Here is an 18,057-nt window from a genome sequence, read left to right on the forward strand (position 1 = left end):
CGTGCACCTGCCACTTCAGCCCCACGGGTCTATAAAATGGGCATGATTATCGTGGCTACCTCACTGGTCCTGGCAATTAAGGAACAATGTGTGCCAGGCACTCTGTAAACCACATACTTGCAAGTGTCAAGCTGGTGACAGGTGGCGTTCCTGTTGAAGCACCTCCCTGAGCTCACAGCAACCCTTGCTGTCTCTCCTCTTGCCCTCAGCTCCTGCCAGGGCCATCCAGGTGACCGTGTCCAACCCCTACCACGTGGTGATCCTCTTCCAGCCTGTGACCCTGCCCTGTACCTACCAGATGACCTCGACCCCCACGCAACCCATCGTCATCTGGAAGTACAAGTCTTTCTGCCGGGACCGCATCGCCGATGCCTTCTCCCCGGCCAGCGTCGACAACCAGCTCAATGCCCAGCTGGCAGCCGGGAACCCAGGCTACAACCCCTATGTCGAGTGCCAGGACAGCGTGCGCACCGTCAGGGTCGTGGCCACCAAGCAGGGCAACGCTGTGACCCTGGGAGATTACTACCAGGGCCGGAGGATTACCATCACCGGAAGTATGTTGGGCGGGGCAGGGGGATGAGGCTGGGCTTGCCCGGGTGGTGGGGCTGGCGTCCTTGTGCGGGACCTGGAGTCCCCATCTGAAAGCTCTTGAGTGCCAGTGTCTGAAAGGACCATTGAAGACAGCAATTCTTTTTTTTTTTTTTTGGAGATGGAGTCTTGCTCTGGACTCCAGGCTGGAGTGCAGTGGTGCGATCTCAGCTCACTGCAACCTCCACCTCCCAGGTTCAAGCAATTCTCTTGCCTCAGCCTCCCGAGTAGCTGGGACTCCAGGTGCGTGCCACCACACCCGGTTAATTTTTGTATTTTTAGTAGAGATGGGGTTTCACCATGTTGGCCAGGCTGGTCTCAAACTCCTGACCTCAAATGATCTGCCCGCCTTGGCCTCGCAAAGTGCTGAGAGACACCATACCCAGCCTGAAGGGAGCGATTCTATTCTACTATTCTTCCTTCTGCTAATCCTTCCATTCCTTAATTTAATAACGAAGATTTTTTGAGTACCTGTCATATACCAGGTGCTGTTCTGGGCCCTGGGAATACAGCTGTTAACAAAATCATCAAACCACTTCCCTCGTGGAGCCCACATTGCAGTGAGAGAGACAACACAACACACACTCTCAAGTGCTTGAAGATAAAGAAAACTGGGTAACGGAGAGAAGAGACCAGGGTTTGTTCTATAATCATTACTAACACGAGCAGTAAGAAGTAAAATTTATCTAAGTAACAACTTATAAAGGGTCTACTGTGTGCTAAGCTCTCATCCAGGTTCCCAAGGATTAACTCAGACCACACAGTAATTGAATAGATTCTATTATTGTCATCTTACAGAGGCCCAGAGAGAGAAAGTGACTTGCCTAGTGTCATAGCTGGTAACGGGGCTGGGATTCTAACTCAGCCACTTTGGGTCTAGTGGCCAACCTCCTAATCCCTTTGCTTGCCTAGGGTGGTCCGCAGAGGACTCACAGAGGAGATGGCAGGAGTGAACTGCAGGGGCAAGAGAGCTTAATGGAGAAAGCCTGTGACATGCCAGGAACTGCACACATATTCTCCCATTGAGTCCTCTCCTCTACCCTCCTGACAGCTGAGGCACAGAGAGGTTACCTTGTTCAAATGGGCACATAGGAAGTCAAAGTCTGGAGCTGGGGTTTGTACCCAGGCAGCCCTGAGAACCCTTGTTCTTAACTGTAATGCTGCCTTCTGATAGGATGTGCCTGTTGGGACTAAGTAAGGGGCAGTCATTCATTCATTCATTTGGTATTTATCAAGCATCGACTATGTGTCGTTGGTGCTGGGGATAGAGGTGATTGGGATGGCTGAAGTTTCTGTCCTCAAGGAGATGACATTCTGGTGGAGTGAGACTGGCAGTAAATAAGCAGATAAAGAAAGAGTATGAGAATTTCAAAGTCTGGGCACGGTGGCTCACGTCTGTAATCTCAGCACTTTGGGAGGCCAAGGTGGGTGGATCACCTGAGGTCAGGAGTTCCAGACCAGCCTGGCCAACATGGTGAAAGCCCATCTCTACTAAAAATACAAAGATTAGCCAGGCATGGTGGCACATGCCTGTAATCCCAGCTACTCAGGAGGCTGAGGCATGAGAATCACTTGAACCCAGGAGGCAGAGGTTGCAGTGAGCCGAGATCGCACCACTGTACTACAGCCTAGGCGACAGAGTGAGACTCTGTCTCAAAAAAAAAAAAAAAAAAAAAGACTCCGTCAAGGTATAAGAATGTCAGAGAGTACTAAGTGCTGCAAAGAAAATAACACCAGGCTGGGTGCGTTGGCTCATGCCTGTAAATTTCAGCACTTTGGGAGGCCAAGGCAGGAGGATCACATGAGCCTAGGAGTTTGAGACCAGCCTGGACAACAAAATGAGACCTCATGTCTGCAAAAATTTTAAAAATTTAAAAATTAGCTGGGCATGGTGGCATGTGCCTGTGGTCCCGGCTGCTCAGGAGGCTGAGGTGGGAGGATTGCTTGGGCTTGAGAGGTCAAGGCTTTAGTGAGTCGTGATCGTGCCACTGCATTCCAGCCTGGGTGACAGAGTGAGACCCTGTCTTGAAATGAAAAGAAAATAGGCTAGGCGCGGTGGCTCACACCTGTAATCCCAGCACTTTGGGAAGCCAAGGTGGGTGGATCACCTGAGGTCAGGAGATCGAGACCAGCCTGGCCAACATGGTGAAATCCCATCTCTACTAAAAATGCAAAATTTAGCCGGGCGTGGTGGTGGGCGCCTGTAATCCCAGCTACTCGGGAAGCTGAGGCAGGAGAATCGCTTGAACCTGGGAGGCGAAGGTTGCGGTGAGCCAAGATTGCGCCACTGCACTCTAGCCTGGGCAACAGTGAGACTCCGTCTTAAAAAAAAAAGAAAAAAGAAAATAGCACTGGGTGATGTGCTACATGGAATGACTTGGGCTGTGAATATGATTTGAGGAGGGCCTGGGCCTGGGCCTTACAGAACCTAGAAGGCAGAGAGGAAGGGAAGGGGCAGGGTGCCAGGGATGAAGGCTCACGTACCTCATGTCTTAGTGTGTGTTCACTGTCTTAAACAAGAATTTAAAGTTGGGCATGGGGCAGAGCGGGGAAGGGAGCATCCCTTTGCAGACCCCAAGAAGCCAGGAACTGGAGCACATTCTGCCAGAGGATCGATGGGAAGCAGGGTTCCAGGGGCTGAGCCTATGTCAGTCCTGTTTCAGAGGAGGCACCAGGCTTGCTTGCCCTGAGTTTCTGTGGGCAGCTCAGCCATGAGCACCCTACTGTTATTGAGGTCACAGGGCTTCTTAGGCCCCCTCCTCTCTAACCCAGGGATTGTGCCTGCCTGGACCAGGCATGACTGCTAAGCTCCTGCCAGGACAAGCCAAATACTGAGGGTACTTCCTCTGCTGGGCACAAAAGTCCAGGATGACCCCCCAGGCTCTGTCTCGGGGAAGGAGCCCTGCATGCTCCAGGGGCCTCACAGGCCTGGGTCTTTCAAACCACCCCCACCTGGGCCTGTGTTTGATCAAGGCCCTGAGTGTAAACATCCATTGTGTGTGTCCTTTCAGGAAATCCCGTAGCCATAGGAGCTTCCTCTGTTTCAGCTTTGAGGATGGGGAAAAGTGGACTCCCCGTGGTGTTCCTAGGGTCACCCACTGTGCTGGGGTTTTTCTGTTGTTGTTGTTTTTTTTCTGTTGCCCAGGCTGGAGTGCAGTGGTGCAATCTCAGCTCACTGCAACCTCTGCCTCCCAAGTTCAAGGGATTCTCCCGCCTCAGCCTCCTGAGTAGCTGGGATTACAGGCGCACACCACCACACCTGGCTAATTCTTGTATCTTTTTGGTAGAGATGGGATTTCGCCATGTTGGCCAGGCTGGTCTCAAACTCCTGACCTCAGGTGATCTGCCTGCCTCGGCCTTCCAAAGTTCTGGGATTACAGATGTGAGCCACCATGCCCGGCCTATCCTGGTTTCAAAAGTGAAAATAGTCCTGGGTAAGGTAGAAGGCTGTCCACTCCAGGCGTCCTTCTGGTCCGGTGGCTCGTTCCCTGCTTTGTCCTTCCATGCTTTGGGTGATGGACCAGCACCTGGACAGGAGGCCCTGTTCCACCTCCTAGGGCTCCTTGGGGTCCAAGTGCCCCCACCTCCAGCTGCACTGCAGCAGAGAGCCCATGGGACCTCTGAAATCATGAAGGTCACCTTTGTGGTGTATAAAGAAGGAACCAGAGGTTGGAGATGTGGAGGAGGCCTGGCTGCTCTTCCCACTGGAGACCCGGCATCTTCTCCCCTCACCTAAAACAATGAAAGCAGTGCTCAGCCCGGGTGAGCTCACGGCCAGCCCAAGACCAGGAACAGGGTACGCCCTGCAGGAAGAAGGTGTGCCCAGGCCTTAGGATGGATCAAAAGAAGCCGGAAAACTATATTTTTTGTGAGTTTTTGAAAACGTCAGACAGGTCAAACAAAACACAGTGAGGCCCAGCCTCGGCCTACAAGATGCCAGATTTCAACCCCTGGCCTATATGATCTGTTTGCCATGGCAGGCGGTTCCTGTCCACCTCTTTTGTTTATAGCAGGGACCAGCTCTTGAGCTCCAGCGTTGAAGAGGCACAGTCAGGGTCTGATTTGAAGACACTGGTGGCTCATGCCTGTAATCCCAGCACTTTAGGAGGCCGAGGCAGGAGGATTGCTTGAGGACAGGAGCTGGGAGACCAGCCTGGGCAACACAGTGAGACCCAGACACTACAAAAAAATAAATTAGCGGGGCATGATGGCACACCCTGGTAATTCCAGCTACTCTGGAGATGGGAAGATTGCTTGAGCCTAGGAGTTCGAAGCTGCAGTGACCCATGATCGCACCACTGCACTCCAGCCTGGGCGACAAAGCTAGGCCCTCTCAAAAAAGATACAGGTGGAAAAATGATGGACGAAGAGGGCGTTGTGGCAAACCTGGAGGATTTAGGAGAACCTAGTTTGGAATTCTATGAGGATTCAATGAAAGAATGTGTGTAGAGGGGCCTAGCACATAGTAAGAGCTCAATAAACGGTGGGGGCCAGGGGCGGTGGCTCATGCCTGTAATCCCAGCACTTTGGGAGGCTGAGGCAGGTGGATCACTTGAGCCCTGGAGTTCAAGATCAACCTGGACAACAAAGCAAGATCCCATCTCAAAATTAAAAAACAACACCAACAACAAAAAGACAGTGGCTTAGATGCCTGATCATTAGGGTAAGTCGTGTCCTCAATCCCTTCACATCTGCTCTGAAGGTCACCATATCCGGAAGCCTTCCCTGGCCTCCTCGTTTAAAATGGCACAGCCCCCACTCCACGCCTGGCACTCTCTGTCTGCTGTCCCTGATTCGTTTTCTCCATACAGCTTATCTTTGTCTGATATGTGACATAGTTAACATTTTTTATTTGTCTTTCTTTCCTAGTTAGAATCTGAACTCTAGAAGGGCAAGGGCAAGGATTTATAACTCAAAGGTTCCGGGCTTAGGCCTCTTTTATATTCTTGATTTTGAGGTTAATTAAGAGCTCAGGCCTAGCGAGGTGGCTCATGCCTGGAATCCTAGCACTTTGGGAGGCCCGGGTGGGCAGATCACTTGAGGTCAGGAGTTCCAGACCTGCCTGGCCAACACAGTGAAAAGCCTGTCTCTACTAAAAATACAAAAATTAGCCAGTTATGTTGGCAGGCGCCTATAATCCCAGCTACTCAAGAGGCTGAGGCAGGAGAATCGCTTGAACCCAGGAGGCAGAGGCTGCAGTGAGCCGAGATCGTGCCACTGCACTCCAGCCTGGGCAACAGAGCGAGACTCCATCTCAAAAAAAGAAAAAAATTAAGAGCTCAAAGAGTTTGTTTTCATAGGCAGCAGAATGAGAAAAGTTTACAAAATAGTTTAAATGACAATAAAGTCATAGATTAACATAAATAAAATACCTTTTATGAAAAAAATAATCATTTTCTGAAATCAGACAAAACATTGTGAATGAGAAGGTGGCATGGTTTTATTTTTTTGCAAGTCTCTGAAGCCTGGCTGGATAGAAGAGCCTGGCTTCTCAGAGCTGCTTCAGTCTGTTGTGATGTCTATCGTATGTCACGTAGCCTCTGGAAAACTCCACAGTTAGTATTGTTGGGAAAATAACTTTGACCTCAGGATCTCCTGAAAATGTCTTGGGGAACCCCAGGGTCTAGAGGCTGCAGTTTGAGAACTGTTGCTGTGGTATCCCAGGTGTCTCAAATACTGCCTAGAACACAGGTGGTACTCAGTAATTATTGTTGAAGGATGAATGAATGAATGAATGAATGAATGAAATGTGTCTTTGAATCCAGCCATGTGCCTAGAATGATGAGACAGATGACAAAAGCTAAGGGACTTTAGCATGAGGAGAGGGGGTTCGTTTCTTTTTTTTTTCTTTTTTTTTTTTTGAGATGGAGTCTCACTCTACTGCCCAGGCTAGAGTGCAGTGGTGCAATCTCAGCTCACTGCAATCTCTGCCTCCTGAGTTCAAGCAGTTCTCCTGCCTCAGCCTCCAGGGTAGCTGGGACTACAGGCGCGCGCCACCATGCCTAGCTAATTTTTTACATTTTTGGTAGAGATGGGGTTTTACCATGTTGGCCAGGCTGGTCTGGAACTCCTGACCTCAAGTGATCCACCCACCTCAGCCTCCCAAAGTGTTGGGATTACAGGTGTGAGCCACCATGTCCGGCCAAGAGGGTGTTCATTTCTGCTCCTTGCCAGGTATTGTGTCAGGCACTGGGGGCCCAGCAGTGGCTGAGACAGACAGGGCTCTGCCTCACGGAGCCCACATTTTCACCAGGCAAAGGATGGTCGGCCCCTAAGCTGGGAGATAAGACTTCAGCAGTTGGGTAGGGGAGCCGTGGGAGAAGCCCAGCCCACAGGGGGACAGTGCAAATCTAGAACCAAGGCGATGGCAGGGGTGAGGCTGGCACGGTAGCTAGAGACCATGTCGTGCCAAGGGCCTTGGGGACCATGGGACCTTAGGGAAGGCGTCTGGAATGCTGTAGCCGGACACTGTTGCAAGGAAGATTTTTCTGTAGACATGAGGCCTTCCTTATGAAGAAAGCAAGGGTTCTTTCATTCCTGGGGGTGCCAGGTGCTGTGGACTGCAGCACGCGTGGTTGCTGCCGTCACAGAGCTGTCATGCAGGAGGGCAGCGCGTCCTTGGGAAGGTGGCAGGCAGGTCAGGCTAGGAGGAAAGACACCGGGAAGCTGAGGGCGTTTCCTGCCCGGGAGGCCCAATGTAGCCTACTTCTGTCCCCAGTGGCTTAAGGCAGAGTTGCCTGGTAGGTGCCCCGGTCCCACCCTGGTGAAAGGCTGAAGGTATTTAATTAGTGCCTGAGAAGCAGAGAGGAAACAGGATGTGCCAAAACACTTTGATGGATGGTAGAGTGAACAGGCTCCTTGCCTGCAGCTGCTTCAGACAAGAGCGTCCCCAAGCCCTGGGCCTGGCCTGGAATGTGGGGATGGAAGGGGAGGGGGAGGGACCAAGGCACTAGGAGGGTAAGTCTCTCTCTCTCCCCCACATAGACACACCCACTCCTTATGGGTGCCTGGGCATCTCCTGGTACCTAGAATCTGGCCTGTTTATCTCCACACCCATCCCTGGGGTCTACACTAGGCCCTGTGGGTGGCAGTTCACATCAGGGGAGTTATGACTTTGGCTCTGAGAGGTGGTTCAGAGATGGCTGTAAGTTGAGAAGCACAGACTGCTGGGTGTGGTGGTTCACGCCTGTAATCCCAGCACTTTGGGAGGCTCAGGTGGGGGTGGATCACCTGAGGTCTGGAGTTCAAAACCAGCTTGGTCAACATGGCGAAACTCCATCTCTACTAAAAATGCAAAAATTAACCAGGTGTGGTGGCAGGTGCCTATAATCCCAGCTACATGGGAGGCTGAGGCAGGAGAATCGCTTGAATCCGGGAGGCGAAGATTGTAGTGAGCCGAGATTAGTTCGCGCCATTGCACGCCAGCCTGGGCAACAAGAGTGAAACTCCGATTCAAACAAAAAAAAAAAGCTGGGCATGGTGGAGTGCCTGTAGTCCTAACTACTCAGGTGGGAGGATTGCTTGAGTCCAGGAGGTTGAAGTTGCAGTGGGCTATAATTACACCACTGCACTCCAGCCAGGGCCACAGAGTGAGACCCTGTCTCTAAAGAAAGAAAACAAAAACAACCTCAGGCTCTGAGGGCACCATTACTGCTCTACACTGAAGAGCTGTGCAGCTTTTCCAGACCCGAAATGTCATCCACAAAACAGGAGTGATAATGGCCCTGCCTCACAGACTTCTTGCAGTAGCCCAGGTGTTTAGAACGGGGTGTAAAAGGCCGTGTGCCCTTGGTAGGAATCTTTGCCTATGCATTTGATCATCTGCAGCCTGCCCAGCCCACTGCTTGCCCCCTCCTGGGTGTGCTGGGAAGGGGGCTTTGGCCCTCCAGGGGTTAGGTGCCCCAGCCTCCAAGGTGCCCTCACGCCTTTTCATCCTGACCCAGATGCTGACCTGACCTTTGACCAGACGGCGTGGGGGGACAGTGGTGTGTATTACTGCTCCGTGGTCTCAGCCCAGGACCTCCAGGGGAACAATGAGGCCTACGCAGAGCTCATCGTCCTTGGTGAGTGGGCCTGGGAAGGGGGAGGCATGGCGCTTCCTTTTGTCCGCTTCTGTTCTGTCTGCCCTCCCCTGTGTCCGCCCTCTGCCCTCCAGCTTACCCTCTGGGCTCTGTCGCCTGCTCTGCTCTCCCCCAGGCTCTGCCAGTCACTTAGGCTCCCCTGTGCCCTGCACCCCAGGCAGGGACCACTGGCCCAGAGTGCCTCCAATCACCCAAGCCAAACTAAGAGAAGAGTGGAGACAATTGGAGACTCTGCCTCTTCAAAGTCTCATTTTTAAAAAAATCCAGACTTGGGGTCCGGGTGCGGTAGTTCATGCCTGTAATCCCAGCACTTTGGGAGGCCGAGGAGGGTGGATCACTTGAGGCCAGGAGTTCAAGACTAGCCTGGCCAACGTGGCAAAATCCCGTCTCTATAAAAAATATAAAAGCCAGGCGTGGTGGTGCACATGCCTGTAATCCCAGTTACTCAGAAGGCTGAGGCATGAGGTTTGCTTGAACCTGGGAGGCAGAGGATGCAGTAAGCCAAGATCACGCCACTGCACTCCAGCCTGGGCGACAGAGTGAGACTCCGTCCAAAAAAAAAAAAATCCAGACGTGGTCAGAGTCCATGGGCAGTGAATGAGGACAGTTGATGGTGTGCAAAATCGACCCACCTCTTGCTACATCCCCAAGGCCTCATCTCACCCAAGTCCCTCACCAAAGCACAGCGGTTTTGCCGTGTGCCCTGCTGGGATGGCACTGCATGGCACACACAGTGTGTAAGTTTGAGTGCAGCTGAAATGAAGCCGATTCCAGACACCCAGGGGCAGGGCGGGGTGTCCGTGTGGCTGGGAGGCCTCCATGTGTTAGGGGGATGTTGCCATCGGCCAGGTGCCCTGCTGTAAGCCAACACATGGAGTCTCGTATGACGTGTGCTCTGCATGAGTGATGCCGCTGGGCTGTACACTGCCATCTTCACATGTGTGAATGAGCACGTGACTGGGGGGTACTTGGGCTGCAAGACAGAGTTCATGTGTGGGGGATGGAACACGTGCACCAGTGACCCAGGAACCTCTGCCTGTTCTTCGGTAAAATGCACCATTTGCATCAGCAGTTCCCAAAATTAGTCTCCAGGTCTATTTACACTCTAAAACATTATCGAGGGTCTCCAAGAGCTTTTGTTTGTTTCTGTGGGTTTTATGTCTATCTGTTGCTTAACGTATTAGGAATTAAAATGGGGAGATTTTCCCTTTTTTTTTTTTTGAGATGGAGTCTCGTTCTGTCGCCCAGGCTGGAGTGCAGTGGCTCGATCTCAGCTCACTGCAAGCTTCACCTCCCGGGTTCACACCATTCTCCTGCCTCAGCCTCCCGAGTAGCTGGGACTACAGGCACCCGCCACCACGCCTGGCTAATTTTTTTTGTATTTTTAGTACAGACTGGGTTTCACCGTGTTAGCCAGGATGGTCTTGATCTCCTGACCTTGTGATCCACCCACCTGGGCCTCCCAAAGTGCTGGGATTACAGGCATGAGCCACTGTGCCCGGCCTTAAAATGGGGAGATTTTTCAAGCCCAAGATACACAAGGAAGACTGGGCAACATGGCAAGACCCCGCCTCTACAAAAAATTTTAAAATTAACCAGGCATGGTGGCATGCACCTGTGAGCCCAGCTTCTTGGGAGGCTGAGGCAGGAGTATCGCTTGCACCCAGGAGGTCAAGGCTGCAGTGAGCCGTGATTATGCTACTGCACTCTAGCATGAGTGACAGAGACCCTGGCTCAACAAACACAAACACACACACACACACACACACACACACACACACATGCATATAGCCCATTAGGCATCAGGGCGATGATGGCATCAGGGAGCCTGGGAAACTCCACTGGACATTCATGGGAGAACAAGTGAAAAAGGCAAATAACACCTTAGTGTTATTCTAAAATTTCTTCTTTTGGCCTTGTGGACAGGACCACGCTTTGAGAGCTGTGACTGACATGCCTCTGTCCTGTTGCGAGGGCCTATAGTGCCAAGCGCATGAGCTCTGGGGAGGGCTTTGTGGGTGCAGAGCTGGGCCTGTGGAGGCCCCTCAGACACAACGCTGGTGGAGCTCAGAGCTCCAGGGGCACTCGAGGGAAGACCAGAACCGGGTGTGAGATGCGTGAGTGTGACAGTGCATGAGTAGAGATGGAGACCTTGTGAGTCCCAGAACCAGGACTGCACATGACTTTCATATGTGGGTATTTTTGCCTTCATGGGTCCCTTCCTGTTTTTAAAAAAAGTGATTATGTTGTCACAAAGAGTTTATTCCTGTATATTCAGTGTTAATTTTTTTTCAGATTTGTAAAGTAAAATTAAACCATTTCAGCCAGGTGTGGTGACACATGCCTGTAGCCCTAGCTGCTTACCCCAGAGGCTGAGGTGGGAGGATCGCCTGAGCCCACGAGGTTGAAGCTGCAGTGAGCCATGATCACACCCCTGCACTCCAGACTGGGCGACAGAGCTGAGATCCTATTTCGTGGGCCCTAGGGCACTGTGCCTGCTGGAACAGGACATCCCTATCACCGTGGTTGGAGCCCTTTGGGGTGCCAAGACCTATGAATGAGGGAAACTTAGGGTGCCCAAGCTGAGGTAGAGCCCTCAGAACCCCCTGGGATTTGTATTGGAGCCCTCGTGGCATAACACAGGTGGATTATGCAATGGGAGTTTCTTACCTATAAGCACCCACACGTGGGCGGGTGGAGGGTAGGAGCCATGCGCTAGGGCTTCAGCCCACAGCCCCTTCCCGCTTCAGGGCACACCTTGCACTTGGCCAGCCTGGAGCTGGGCTTTCGGGGGCGGCACAGCCTGGGCTGGCTCTGGCCAGCATAATCTGTTTCTCTTTTGTCCCTCCAGGGAGGACCTCAGGGGTGGCTGAGCTCTTACCTGGTTTTCAGGCGGGGCCCATGGAAGGTACGGGGGGTGGATCCTGAGTTGGGCTTCTCAGGAGCTCCCATACATCACCTACTGCTTCTGACTCTAGTTAGTATCCCCTTCCCCACTAAACCCTGCTCACTGTGGACCCCGCACTAACCTGGCCTGACCGTGGCTCTGAGGCATCTAGTGGTCTGGCGCTGGGCCTAGGCTAGGCTGGGCTGAGGAGAGCCTGGGGTGCAGGCCAGGACTCTGTGACTGGCACCTGCGGTGCTCTTGAGGGTGTGGCGTCTGGGCAGCTGGCTCTCTCTTTGGTCTGGGGGCTGCAGTCTGTCTCCCTCTGTGCAGGCTGCCTCGTTTTTCTGCCTTGTGTTTTTGCACCTGGGGGAGGGCCGTAATTGGGGAATGGCCGGGATGGTAGAATGGGGAGTGTGCTGTGCCCAGCCGCTGGCACAAAAAATCCAGCCAGGGCTGCAGGTTCCTTGGTGAGCTTTGCAAATCGTCCCCGACCTCAGTGCTGGCTCCGCACCGTGTGCCCCTGCTGTGCCGTTGGCCCTGTTCCCTCCCAGGCCTCCGGGCTCAGGGCCTGTTGTCTTTCTGCAGACTGGCTCTTCGTGGTTGTGGTATGCCTGGCTGCCTTCCTCATCTTCCTCCTCCTGGGCATCTGCTGGTGCCAGTGCTGCCCGCACACTTGCTGCTGCTACGTCAGGTGCCCCTGCTGCCCAGACAAGTGCTGCTGCCCCGAGGCCCGTAAGTGTCCCGCTCATGGCCACCCTGGTTTGGACAACATCCTGCATCCGAGGGAAGGAGGTGGCCGTCCACCTGCCCCCAGGACAGTGGCGTTGGTCTGGAGGGTGTGAATTTAGCCAGTGGGGAGAAAGTAGGCTGAGGAGGGTCTGCTGCTTTAGATTGTCGTTTACTTCCTCCAACTTTTAGTTTATTTTTGTTGTTCTTTTCTTTTGTAAGTATAATCCATACACAATGTAAAAATGTCCAACAGTACAAGATACTAGTCACATGCAAGTAAAGCCCTCTAAAAAAACCAAATCTTGGCTAGGCGCAGTGATTACGCCTGTAATCCCAGCACTTTGGGAGGCCAAGACGAGTGGATCACTTGAGGTCAGGAGTTCCAGATCAGCCTGGCCAACATGGTAAAACCCCGTTCTCTACTAAAAATACAAAAATTAGCTGGGCATGGTGGTGATCACCTGTAATCCCAGCTACTCAGGAGACTGAGGCATGAGAATCGCTTGAACCCAGGAAGTGGAGGTTGCAGTGAGCTGAGATCACGCCACTGCACTCCAGCCTGGGCGACAGAGTGAGACTCTGTCTCAAAAAAAAAAAAAAAACTTAAGTGAAAAAGTTAAGAAACCAAACAAGGTTTACAACACTACATGATTTAAGCAAAAAAATTTTTTTTGTTTTAGAGAAAGGGTCTCACTCTGTCATCCAGGCAGTGCAGTAGTGCGATCATAGCTCTCTGCAGCCTCGAACTCCCGGGTTCAAGCAGTCCTCCCGCCTCAGCCTCTGGAGCAGCTGGGACTGTAGGCACACACCACCATGCCCAGCTAATTTTTTGATTTTTGTTTTTTGTAGAGACAGGGGTCTCAGTATGTTGCCCAGCCTGATCTCAAACTCCTGGCCTCAGGTGATCCTCCCAAGTCAGCCTCCTCAAAGTGCTGGGATTACAGGCATGTGCCACCATGCTGGCCAATTTTTAAAAATTTTCTGTAGAGACAGGGTCTTGCTATGTTGCCCAGGCTGGTCTTGAACTCTTGACCTCAAGTGATCCTGCCTCAGGCTCCCAAAGTGATGGGATTACAGACATGAACTACCACACCTGGCCTTAAACTTAAGCAATTTTTTTTTTTTTTTTTTTTTGGAGACAGTTTCACTCTGTCGCCCAGGCTGGAGTAAAGTGGCTTGATCTCTGCTCACTGCAACCTCCGCCCCCCGGGTTTAAGCTATTCTCCTGCCTCAGCCTCCCAAGTAGCTGGGATATAGGCGCCTGCCACCATGCCTGACTAATTTTTGTATTTTTAGTAGAGACGGGGTTTTGCCATGTTGGCCAGGCTGGTCTCGAACTCCTGACCTCAGGCAATCCGCCCCCCCCCCCCCCCCCCACGCCCCCACCTTGGCCTCCCAAAGTGTTAGGACTACAGGTGTGAGCCACCATGCCTGGCCAAATTTAAGCAAATGTTTGAAAACACATACCCACAGGAATGCTGCACATTTTACCCAGCTACTATGTCTAGGGTCGTATCTAGCACACCAGCATGGCTACTGTGGAGAGCTGGGACTGGATGTGGGATGAGAGCTAAAGGGGAAGTAAGCAAACCAAGCAGGGGAAGGTAAGAGAAGACAGAAGACAGAGAGAGAGGGACCTAACTCTATGAGAGAAGTCAGACATGTGCAATTGAAAAAGACTTGCTCCTGTCTCTCTTCTGTGAATGTTTGTGAATATCCCAACAGGACACTTTCACAGAGGAGCTGATAGACGTGGTCACAGCCATCAGCCTTGGGACACCAGGCCACAGTGTGTACACTAAGTGGCACTGATGGACACTTCAGCATCCCTCTAGCTGCTGTCCCGTTTCCCCTCCTCGGGGACCACAGCTGTTGCCAGTCCTTGGTTTCCTTCAGGAGGGTGTCTGGGTAGACCAGCCTGTGTGCACACAGTCCAAGATACACGAACAGTGAAGTATCAGGCAATCCTTGCAAGCATGGGCAGGTGGAGAGCTGAGGCCTGCTTGACACCTTCCTGCTCAGAAGCCCAGTGAGCAGTTTCCCTCCCTAGGGCTCAGTGTCATCCCCTGTAAAATGGGGCGTATGGCAGAGCTCACCACACTGGGTGCATCTGGGGATTTGGTGAGCTCATGTGCACACCGTTGAGCATGGGGCCCAACCTATATAAAATATTCTAAGTCTGTCAGCTGCTGGGCACTGCCACTATCAGCCTCAGTAGTGACTGAGGGACAGGGCACCAGTCAGAGCCCTGGTGCACACAGAGTGACCCCAGAGAAGCAGCCTTCCCTCTCTGAGTCCTGTTTCCTTCTGTTAGGTCCTGACTTCATGGGTTGTTGTTAGCATTAAGGAAGTTGCTGGCTAATTTTATAGTCATTGAAGTCAGTGGTGTGCAACCTGGTTCCTCAAAGGATCACTTCCCTGAAAAAATTCCACTGCTCCCTGGAGGCTTATGCAGGCCATCCCATCCCCTCCCTCTTGTTGTGTTCAGCTGACAGCTTTTTGCTCAGTGAGTGAGTGTTAGGTCCATTTCACAGATGGGCTGCAACCAAGTTTGCAGTGAACCCACTAAGACCAGGCTAGGGCCAGGACTAAATGCTGGTCCCAATGCCACATTCCCCTGTCCCCACACCACATTTCCTCCATCCGGAGACCCTGTTACCCCAACCCAGGGCCCCATTAACTCCCTGGCAGGGGCCCTGTTACATCTGCTGCTGCCACAGCCTCCGCCCACCCTTCAGGAGGCAGCAGGTCCCACTGCTGATGATAAAGTTACAGGCTGCCTGAGCTAATGAAGGGGCTTCCTCTAGGCTGTGCACTTAGTCTTCTGCTTCCAAACCAAATCAGAGGTGAGGCACCCTCTCTGGGCCCATCTCTCTCCTCCATTTTCCTGTTGGGGTCCCAGGGAGGAAGCCACTTGCCTAGGGCCCAGGAACTTTGCAAGCCTCTTGCCCTAGGGAGGAAGGAAGGGAGGAGGATCTTACCTTGAACTGTCAAGCCTAGAGCCTGGTGGGGCGGGCAGAAATGGGTGCAGTCCATGAGTTAGAAACACTAGAGGAGACACTTTGCTGCTTGGCCGGGGCAGGCAAGTTAACTCCCGAGGCTCCTGCCACTGCATCTCAATCTGGAAGGTGACCAGGTGGGCAGGACCCAACGTCTCCCAGATGACTCATTTTTTCTAGAACAGGGGCTTGGCTGCCAAAGAGGATACTTGATTTCGGCTTGTGGGGACAGTGGTGGACCCAGCATCTGGGCTTTATATAAAGGGCAGCTTTGTTGCCCTGTAAACACACAGACCATGGGTGGCCACTTCTTCCAGTAAGTTAGCTGGGGAGTTGGAAGTTTAGGTAAAACCTTTTGATTGACAAATGTTGGCGAATCACCATGCTGTTAAATGAAACATTGTTCTGCCACCCTGGGGCCGTGGGCTGCCTGCGTGCACCCTCTGAAAAATCACACACGAAGTGGGGTGGGGTCTCCATGAAGCTGGTGTCCCCCAGCCTCAGGGATGTTGCAGAAATGGAATGAGGACCCACAGGGACTCAGATGTCCAAGGAAGCTCTACAGTGGAGAGGACGGCTTGGGAAGGAGGTCCAGGCCCAGGTCCCTCCGGAACCCGGTGGATATGGGGTAGCCTGGCTCCTGCCCCACCTGCCTTCTCCTGTTGATTGTGTCCTCACAGTGTATGCCGCCGGCAAAGCAGCCACCTCAGGTGTTCCCAGCATTTATGCCCCCAGCACCTATGCCCACCTGTCTCCCGCCAAGACCCCACCCCCACCAGCTATGATTCCCATGGGCCCTGCCTACAACGGGTACCCTGGAGGGTACCCTGGAGACGTTGACAGGAGTAGCTCAGGTGAGGCCGGGGGAAGCAGGAACAGCTGGTGGGGGTGTGCTGGGCATCTGGACACTGAGGGGCAGGGACTGGAAGGAAGAGTGTCTTGGGAGCCGAGGAGGGGCTCTGCTCCTGGTGCGCGGCCACTGACAGCCACTCTCCCCCAGCTGGTGGCCAAGGCTCCTATGTACCCCTGCTTCGGGACACGGACAGCAGTGTGGCCTCTGGTGAGAATCCATCATCCCGAAGTTGGATGCGCCTGTAAGGGAGAGGGGTGGGCCAGGATCCATCCTCCCAAACTGACCACCACCACCCTGTCCCTAGAAGTCCGCAGTGGCTACAGGATTCAGGCCAGCCAGCAGGACGACTCCATGAGGGTCCTGTACTACATGGAGAAGGAGCTGGCCAACTTCGACCCTTCTCGACCTGGCCCCCCCAATGGCCGTGTGGAGCGGGGTAAGCAGGAGCCTTGGGGTCTGAGGGCTTTTAAGGTGGGGGGGGGGGGCGGTGAAGCATGTCTCCCTGATACCTGCCTCAGGGACTCTTGGTGCAAACCCTGGACCCCGGGCTCCTCGAGCAGTCAGTGACACCCCCCTTCCCTGCAGCCATGAGTGAAGTCACCTCCCTCCACGAGGACGACTGGCGATCTCGGCCTTCCCGGGGCCCTGCCCTCACCCCGATCCGGGATGAGGAGTGGGGTGGCCACTCCCCCCGGAGTCCCAGGGGATGGGACCAGGAGCCCGCCAGGGAGCAGGCAGGCGGGGGCTGGCGGGCCAGGCGGCCCCGGGCCCGCTCCGTGGACGCCCTGGACGACCTCACCCCGCCGAGCACCGCCGAGTCAGGGAGCAGGTCTCCCACGAGTAGTGGTGGGAGGAGAAGCCGGGCCTACATGCCCCCGCGGAGCCGCAGCCGGGACGACCTCTATGACCAAGACGACTCGAGGGACTTCCCACGCTCCCGGGACCCCCACTACGACGACTTCAGGTCTCGGGAGCGCCCTCCTGCCGACCCCAGGTCCCACCACCACCGTACCCGGGACCCTCGGGACAACGGCTCCAGGTCCGGGGACCTCCCCTATGATGGGCGGCTACTGGAGGAGGCTGTGAGGAAGAAGGGGTCGGAGGAGAGGAGGAGACCCCACAAGGAGGAGGAGGAAGAGGCCTACTACCCGCCCGCGCCGCCCCCGTACTCGGAGACTGACTCGCAGGCGTCCCGCGAGCGCAGGCTCAAGAAGGTGAGGGCCGCCCTCCCTGGCGTCCAGACCGTCCCTGGGCCCCCAGCCGGTCCCCGCAGCTCATACCCTTCTTTCTTTCTCCCTTGCAGAACTTGGCCCTGAGTCGGGAAAGTTTAGTCGTCTGATCTGACGTTTTCTACGTAGCTTTTGTATTTTTTTTTTAATTTGAAGGAACACTGATGAAGCCCTGCCATACCCCTCCCGAGTCTAATAAAACGTATAATCACAAGCTCTGGAGAGAACCATTTGTTCGGCTGCGCGGGGCGGGGGACCGGGGCTGCTCCCGTGTGTGTTTGTAAAGTGCCGCATCCCGAGGGCGCCGGAGTCCCGGGCCGGGAGGAAGAGACCCAGCCTGGCCTGGCCCGGCCCGCGCCCGCGCCCGCGCCGCCAGCCGGAGAACGTGCCCCGCGCAGCCGCCGCCCGCCTGCGTGCGCGCCCCGGCCCCGCCCAGGCGTGCGCATGCGCCCCGGCCCTCCGCCTTCGCGCACCGCAGGCTGGCCGCCGGGAGCGCGCGCGCGCGCTCCTCTCCCCTTCCAGCCCATCCCCCCCAACCCCCCACCGACCTACTTTACTGTCTCCAAACTCGGGCAGCCCACCTGGCCCCCGACGACCCCAGCCCCTGCTCCGGGTACCCCGACGTTCCATCCGGACCCGCGTTTCACCCGGGCGGCGCGCGGCGACCTCGCGCCCCGCGGAGCCCCGGACC

General features: G+C 54.2%; 1 protein-coding gene across 6 annotated transcripts in view; it reads left to right on the forward strand.

Annotated features, from left to right (window-relative positions):
* LSR (lipolysis stimulated lipoprotein receptor) overlaps nucleotides 1–17,580 on the forward strand; it is an 18,805-nt gene extending 1,225 nt beyond the window's left edge. Inside the window, exons 2-10 of one of the 6 annotated variants that reach the window (XM_004060507.4) lie at nucleotides 210–554; nucleotides 8,532–8,651; nucleotides 11,521–11,577; nucleotides 12,142–12,288; nucleotides 15,965–16,138; nucleotides 16,285–16,344; nucleotides 16,442–16,573; nucleotides 16,723–17,351; nucleotides 17,441–17,580. In XM_004060507.4, the coding sequence (XP_004060555.1) occupies nucleotides 210–554; nucleotides 8,532–8,651; nucleotides 11,521–11,577; nucleotides 12,142–12,288; nucleotides 15,965–16,138; nucleotides 16,285–16,344; nucleotides 16,442–16,573; nucleotides 16,723–17,351; nucleotides 17,441–17,476 (1,700 nt within the window). In that variant the 3' untranslated portion in view covers nucleotides 17,477–17,580. The remainder of the gene's footprint in view (nucleotides 1–209; nucleotides 555–8,531; nucleotides 8,652–11,520; nucleotides 11,578–12,141; nucleotides 12,289–15,964; nucleotides 16,139–16,284; nucleotides 16,345–16,441; nucleotides 16,574–16,722; nucleotides 17,352–17,440) is intronic. The other 5 variants (XM_019016307.3, XM_004060505.3, XM_019016308.2 and 2 more) reach the window with 5 other exon arrangements.
* Nucleotides 17,581–18,057: the final 477 nt, after the last annotated feature.

Source organism: Gorilla gorilla, chromosome 20 (assembly GCF_029281585.2).
Source record: "Gorilla gorilla gorilla isolate KB3781 chromosome 20, NHGRI_mGorGor1-v2.1_pri, whole genome shotgun sequence".
Lineage (NCBI taxonomy): Eukaryota > Metazoa > Chordata > Mammalia > Primates > Hominidae > Gorilla > Gorilla gorilla.